Source organism: Elephantulus edwardii, unplaced genomic scaffold (genome assembly GCF_000299155.1).
Source record: "Elephantulus edwardii isolate Elephantulus edwardi_28Jun2011 unplaced genomic scaffold, EleEdw1.0 scaffold00030, whole genome shotgun sequence".
NCBI lineage: Eukaryota > Metazoa > Chordata > Mammalia > Macroscelidea > Macroscelididae > Elephantulus > Elephantulus edwardii.
This window is the reverse complement of record NW_006399780.1, coordinates 6878743-6886589: the sequence shown is the minus strand read 5'-3', so window position 1 is coordinate 6886589 and position 7847 is coordinate 6878743. Positions and strand designations below refer to the sequence as shown.

The 7847-nt window shown below is 38.2% G+C and overlaps 1 protein-coding gene and 1 pseudogene across 1 annotated transcript; both read right to left on the bottom strand.

The window, feature by feature from the left end:
- LOC102868607 overlaps positions 1–153 on the bottom strand; it is a 13681-nt pseudogene extending 13528 nt beyond the window's left edge.
- Positions 154–2082: 1929 nt separating this feature from the next.
- Positions 2083–4524, bottom strand: CHAMP1 (chromosome alignment maintaining phosphoprotein 1). Its single transcript, XM_006883817.1, has one exon. The coding sequence runs from the start codon at positions 4522–4524 to the stop codon at positions 2083–2085; it is 2442 nt and encodes an 813-aa protein (XP_006883879.1).
- Positions 4525–7847: the final 3323 nt, after the last annotated feature.

Genomic DNA, 7847 nt, shown 5'->3' with positions numbered 1-7847 from the left:
AAAATTAATAAAATATAGAAGAAAAAAAAAGAAACCATAAAACATGAAACAAGTGTTCTACCATTTAAGGCCTTAAAAGGTCAAAATACATGCACATCACCACTTACTTTGACACAGGAGTGCCCATTTTATGGTGTATGGAAACATCCACATGTAGTAAAAGTGAGATGCAAGTACTGTAGTCTAAGCAGTCTCATGGTGCATGAAAATCAGGGAAGGATTAATTACATGGAACTTACACCAAAAGAATAAAGTTGTATCAAAAAGTGTTACAAGTCAATTTGAGAATACAAGATTCATGACAGTTTCTATGTGCTATAAATGCTTGTTTCTCTTTCAAGTCAGACAAAGCCGTATTTCCAAGTTGCCTTACTTGTTCTACATGTTGGCATCATTGCCTAGAAGTAGCTCATTCTCTAAGCGCCCATGAAGGGATAATTAAAACAGCAGGTACTCACCAAGAACCCAATCTTAATTACTGTCAGAGCTAAGAACCATAATCTAAACTTTTCATAACTCTTTAATCATTTAATGTACACGAATGAGATATTTGCCTGGTATATTAAGTATATCAAATAAAAAAAACCCAAACCCACTCCAATCAAGTTAATTCTGACTTCAAGTAATCACCACTGGTTTCAGAGGCTGTAAATCTTTACAGATGACGACTGGATCTTTTTTCCTTGAAGCAGTTTAATCACAGGTATGTCAACTGGCAGTCCAATATGTAATGTGCTATACTATCAGAGCCTACTGAGTGAAGAAATTCCACTGTCAACCCCAGAACAGGCAGTTCAAATCCACCACTCTGCAGGAGAAAGATGGGCAATCCTTTCTATATGATTTACAACTTATGAAAATCTGAGGGTCAGCTAGGTTGTTGGCTCATAACAACAACTTACTACCAGAGCTCTGGAGTATACAGTGCTTTCTTAATTTACATGACCACAGCATTTTCTTTCCCCTTGGAGAAAACACAGCTTAGGAAAAATGCTGTTCTCAGGTATGAAAACTAGCATGTTGAAAACAAATGGAAAGATGTAAAGAATGGAAGTTAGCTATCATACAATGAAAAGTACTTTAAATAAACTTTGCTGGCACCAAAGCCTCACTTAAAATATCTGATGGGAGGCATAAATAACTCAAGTGTAAAAAAAATATAAAAGTTCTTTCTTTTTCCAACAAAAGACCTATTTATAAAATTTTCTATTGTGAATATGGAAGACTTTCAGTTCCTATTCATTCCCCAAATCTTAAGACCCAAAAGATGATCATCTCCAGGTGTAGGAAGTAAAAGCTCTAGCACATTTGGCAATTAAACATATTTATTGCCATGAGCTGGCAGGGACATAAGGGGCCAAATCTTGGAATAAAATACCAAATGGAAGACTCTAGTGGGAAAAATCTATTTTACAACTAAGAGAAAGAGAAACTCAGTATCATAGTAACCTTCCTCTTAGTTTGATAGTCATTTTATTTCTTAAAGTTCTGCCCTCCAAAAGGCATCTACAAACTATTTTCCCTCCAATTTCCCAAGAAACAAAAGCTAACAAACATCTAGAACTATTTAAGACTTACAAATAACTAATTTTACATGCTCAAATAGAAACTGAGCAAAGTAACTTTAGGGATCTAAAAATACTTTTCAGGGAGCAAAGTTTCTCTAAAATTACCTTTCAGAGCCTGATCATAAACATTCTAATAATCTCTACTGTCCAAAAATTAGATGCAAAAAGATCTATTGATGCTTTCAAGAGTACAACTTGCTTATGATTGTTAAAATGGAATGCTTACCTCTTCATATTGTTATCCAAATACATTTTTAAGAAATGAGAAACTTTCCTCCATCTGGATTATAAAGAATTTATTGATTTGCAAGACAACTACAAAAACAGACCATAAAAAAATAACCAAATAAGTATTCTCTGTAACACTGTCAAGACAATTTTAACACAGTACAACCACACATATCAACATCTAACTGATCTAACTAGGTTATCTAATCAGCTCTATTTTCAAAGCACGGTTTTAACAAACATCTTCCTGCTTGTGATATACATGTAAGCACATCACACTTAATAATTAAATCTGTGGCTCCTCCAGGGGGGGTTCAACAGCTTCCATCAGCTTTTTATTTGCTTCCTCGTTATGCCGGCTTTGACAGTGAGTTAAATGTTTTTTAAAGCCTCTTGGGAAATTGGATTCAAAATTACAACGTGGACATTTAAGTAAACTCTGCCCATGGGCAGCAACATGATTTTTTAGGAGAGATTCCAAAAGGAAAGCCTTTCCACAAATTGTACATTTGTAAGGACTGTGAACATTATGCTTATTAACCAAATGATGCAAAACAGCACCTTTTTTCATAGCACGACAGCAACAAATTTTACAGTAATACTTTCCTTTTCCACGCTTCATGTATTTTGCTATCTCCTCTTCTGAGATAAAAGCCTCTTTTTCTTCATTAAATTGCAATACATTTTTTGACTGCTCTGAACCACTCATGTCCATTTTGTTCTCTTTACTAAAATCAATAGATTCCACATCAACCTGCTCTTGATCACTGCTCGACTCCTGGCCTTTAAGATCTATGGCATCCAAATCTGTCTTCATATACTCACTACTACTAAGCTCAGTATCCGAGTTCTCTTGGTTATCCTTCTTGAGCTTCTTTGAGCAAGAAAATAAAGTGTCCTCTAAAAGTTTTTTGGGTGTACTCAGGAGTTCTTCCTGAGGCAAAACATCACACTTTTTATCTTCTATATCGTCCACCTGCAGTTCATCCCCAAGCTCAAGTGCCTTCGGAGATTCTGAGAACAGAGCAGGTTTAGGAAGTTCAGGGAAAAGAGCATGCTTCCTGGGCTCTGGAAAAAGAGCACGTTTTCGTGGTTCAGGAGCAGCAGTTGGGGCTGTTTTGGTGGGCTCAGAAAAAAAGGCTGGTTTCCGGGGCTCAGAGTCCATAGAAAGGACCGGCTTCCAAATCTCTGAAGCCGCTTTAGGGGATTCAGATGGCCCAGAAGGACCCGCTTTGCGGTTTTCAGGGAAAACAGGTTTCTGAGGCTCAATAAAAAAGGAAGACTTCCAGAGATCAGGCGAACCACCTCGGGAACTTTTCTGGGATTCAGGAAAATCAAGAGAGGCAGGAGGAGTTTTTCGTTGATCAGAAGAAATTTTCCAAAGTTCTGGTGACCCTGAAGGTTTTCGGAGTTCTGGAGATCCTGCTGGGCTACGGATCTCTGGGGATAGTGGAGGGCCTGGTTTCCGAATCTCAGGGGACAAAGGAGGTGCTGCTTTACGAAGCTCAGAAGACATTGGGGGAACTGCTTTCCAATGTTCAGGTGACAACGTGGGAGCCGTCTTCCGCAGTTCTGGTGGGCCAGATTTCCATGATTCAGGAGAAGCAGGAGGAGACTTCCAGGAACCAGGTGACACAGATGATGATTTCCAGGATGAAGGGGACATAGATGGAGTTGGCTTCCAAGGTCCAGAAGAGATGGAAGGAATTGGTTTCCAAGGTCCAGGAGACACAGATGGAGCAGGTTTAGCTGGTTTCCAAGGTCCTGATGATGCTGACGGACTAGATTTCCAAGGTCTAGGAGATCCAGGTGGTCCTGCTTTCCAAGATCCTGGTGACACAGCTTGGGCTGGTCTCCTAGGCTCTGAGGAGACAGCAGGGAATGACTTCCAAGATTCAGGAGACTCAGATGGAGATGGCTTCCTGGGTTCAGGGGACACAGTCCTGGTTGATTTCCGAGATTCTGGAGACGCAGTAGGGGATGGCCTCCAAGGTTCAGGGGAAGCAGGGAGAACTGGTGACTCCGGAGATGAGGTTAAAGGTGGCCCCGATGTTTCTGGGAAATGAGAATGCTTCTGGGGTTTGGTATTAACAAAAGTAGTCTTTACAGGTTCAGCAGACACCGGGACATGTTTCTGAGGTTCTGGAGAAGGAACAGGGACAGGTTTCGGAGTCTCAGAAACAACAGGAAGTTCAGAAGAAACAGAGGCAGGTTTTGGAGGCTCAGGAGAAGAAAGAGGTGTCTGTGGCTCAGAAGAAACAAGGCCAGGTTTCTGAGGCTCCACAGGAGTAAGAAGAGTAGGTTTTGGTGATTCTGGACCAAGTTTCTGAGTTTCTATACAAAGGGCAGGTGTAGATCTCAGTTCCACTGAATTAGAGGATATTTTCTGTTGGTCAGGCAGAGTACTTTTCACAGGATCTATTTCTTTGTTTAACTGATTTTTTGGTTTATCATTCCATTTCTCTGGGGCTGCATGTTTGGCTGTGATATGATAATATACATTAGAGTACATCTTGCTGGTGAAAAAGCACTTATGGCAGTGAAACAGCTTTGCGCTTTTCTGGTAAAATATCATCTTACCTAACCCACCAGCATCCATTTCATCACAAAATTCTGGATGGATGGTACCCATATGGATTTGTACATTTTCATAATCTGTGCCCCTGAAATTGCAATGGTCGCATTCCAAACGGGCTGATGGCTTACGAAGTCCCTGGAATACCTCCATTTTTCTTCTGTTAAGAGCACACACGATTACGATCTTTCAAACTTTCAGTACTGCTGCAACAAAATATAAAGAAATTATTTTAATGGGCGATAACTTTGAATAAAACACAGTACTAATTCATTCTACAATTTTCGGTCCAGAATAATATCTGCATTTATTGGACAACAGAATTATGAAGAGTCTAGAAATAACAAAAGAGAAATACAATTTTTACTGAGTTCTAGGCATTGTGCCAGGAGTTTTATATACATTATTTCATTTAACTCTAATACTAGATGACCTATTACTTTCATTTATTGAAGAAACTCAAGTTAAGGTTATTAACTTATCCAAGGTTGTAAGACTGTATAAATGACAGAGCTGAGATTCACACCCAATCCAATTCCAAAATTATCTTCTACATGTATCTTAGTTTTACTCTCAAAATCATAAAGCAACAAGCTATGAGTAAAGCTTAAAGTAAAATTTAAAGAGTGAGTGGTAATATAATACATATAATACTTAGCTTTTCCACAGAATAGTTACTAAATGAAACAACTCTGGAAAAACTGCTACTTTGGTTTTTATTTTAAACTTTTTTGCTTATTTCATTAATGTCAACATATTTTATAAGCTCTTATCTATGACAATATAAAATATTGTATTTACTCAATAAGTTCTTTTACAGTTGGTTCTAGTCTACCTACTTGAGGTTTCAGAAGCATCTTACAGTATGAAGCATTCATTTGTTGGAGAGATAAGAGTTTGGACAGGAATGTAGATTAGGTGGGTCAGCAAAGATCTCAGAAGATATTTGTTCTTGTTGTTATGTGCTGTGGAGTCATTTGCGACTCATAGCGACCCTATGTACAACAGCTCTAAACCCTGCTCTATCCTGTGCCAATTGCATTGCCTCTGACGCACCCATCCCTATTACCCCAGTCACTCAATCAATCCACCTCATAGAGGGTCTTCCCCTCCTGTGCTGTCCCTCTACTCTACCCAGCATGATATATCCCTCTCCAAAGACCTGTCTCTCCTTACAACATGTCCAAAGTATGTCAGATGAAGCCCCAGAATCCTTGCCTCCAAGGAGCAGCCTGGTTTAATCCTCTCTACGATGAATCTGTTTGTTTTCTTGGCAGTCCATGGTACATTCAATACTCTTCTCCAGCACCACAGCTCAAAGGCGTCAATTCTCCTTCTGTCCTCCCTAGTCATTGTCCAGCTCTATGATGCATAACAAGTGATTGCAAAGACCATGGCCTGTATCAGGTGCACCTTAGTCTCCAGAGAGACACCGTTCCTCTTGAGTACTTCAGAGAGGTCCCTAACCTCAGACTTTCCCATCGCAATACGTTTTTTGATTTCCTGGCTGCTGGTGCCAAGAGTGTTGACATGAGTGTTGACCGTGGAGCCGAGCAAACTGAAGCTGTAAACAATCTCAATCTCTTCGTCATCCATCCTGATGCTACCAATTGGTCCAGTGGTGAGAATCTTTGTCTTCTTGACACTGAGCCTCATATTTGAGATGCTGAATAATGTGAAGCAAAGGGCAGGCAATTCAGACAGGTAACACAGCAATATAAACAACTTGAGGGAAGATCTTAATTACCAGAAGAGATAACTTTTTGAAATTTTACACCTCAACACCATCAAGTGACTCTCCAGCATATTTTAGAGGTTGTAAATCACATGTGAGAAGACTGCCCATCTTTCTCCCTCGGAGCAGCTGGTGGATTTGAACAACTTGCTTTTGAGTAGCAATGCAACTCCATAACCACTAGGCCACCAGAGTTCCCTTTTGAAAGTGTAAATCAGTCTTTTTAAGTGGTAACACTAATCTAATTATGGTACACTCACATGATGGAATACTGTGCAGCCTCCAGTAGCAGTGAGTTTTTTAAATTTTATTTTATACTGGTTTATTTACAATGTTTGTATACATTGTTTTTCACACCAGATCTTTCCCATTTCCCTCACCTCCCCCTCGAGCCATCAAACTGTGCGACCCTATGATTAACCATCCCCCCTCCTTTCCCCTATAACCCCCCTTGGATCCTCATACTCATTCTACAATAATGGTCTTATATAGTATTTGTCCTTATGGGACTTAAGTTAGTTCACTTAGCATAATGTTCTCCAGTCCCTCCCAAGTTAGGTAGTAATTTACAAAAAGGAGCAATGTTTTTGAAAATCACTACCTAACTTAAGAGGGACTGGAGAACTAAGTGAACTCAGTCCCATAAGGACAAATACTTTATAATACCATTATTGTAGAAATAGAAAAATAACCAATAAAATGTGTATGAGGATCCAAGGGGGCTGGGCAGGAGCAGAGGAGTAAAGGGTGGTAATCATAGAGCACAATTTGATAGCGGAGGGGGTAAAAGAAATGGGAAAGATCCAGTGTAAAAAATAATGCATATGAACTTTAAAGTAAACCAGTATAAAAGAAAAATTTTATTTAAAAAAAAAACACCTAAGTTTAAAGCTAAAAACAAACCCATTCACTTTATTGAGATCGTTTTACCACGAAGGAAAACCAACACCCAACCAAAAAACTCCAAGGTAAACAGGAAAGAAACTATAGAAATTTCACTATCATTGTAGCAAGTTTACTAGGCCTACACCAATCTATACACATATGTTGAAGAAATAAAATTGGATTAAGTTTTTCTGAAACTTAAACTTTAAGAATTTATCTAGGACACATATATCATTTGAACATGAGGCTCTTTCTAAAGGAAAATCCCACTATATTATCGAATTTAAAGACTGTATGTTTGAAATGAATGAAGTTTTCTCAAATGCTCAAAAGCTACAAACCAACCAACCATGTGAGTATAAGGACCATCCACTCAAAACATTACTAAACTTCATTTTTGTTCTTGGGTAGGTAAAAGTCTTATTTTACTTCAATGAGTAAGATTAAACAAATTTTTCAGGTTTTAGTTTTACTTAGCAGTTTTTCCAGTTTATTTGCCACTTGTATTTGTTTTGTCTATCTATGAAATGCAGGCTTGTTTCCTTTGGCATCTTTTTTAATGATTCATAAACTGTCTTTGTATGTAAAATAAATCAGGACTATCATTGAGAATATTTTCCCAGTTTATTATATTTTTAAACTCCATTTGTGATATTTTTCTATCATCTACAAATTGGTTTACATAACTTCAAGATGGTTTCCTTATATTTAAAGTGTCCTCATGTCAAAAAGTTTTTAAATTTATTTCCAAAGATAGCCTTATAACTGCACTGCAAATAACAATATACAATCTGTCATAGAAACAAGACTGAAGTGTTTTAAGATGTAAAACTTCCACTAGAATTTATTTATATAT

Excerpts from the sequence above, each read along its gene's own strand:
- CHAMP1 (XM_006883817.1), bottom strand. The coding sequence starts at position 4,524 with ATGGAGGTATTCCAGGGACTTCGTAAGCCATCAGCCCGTTTGGAATGC.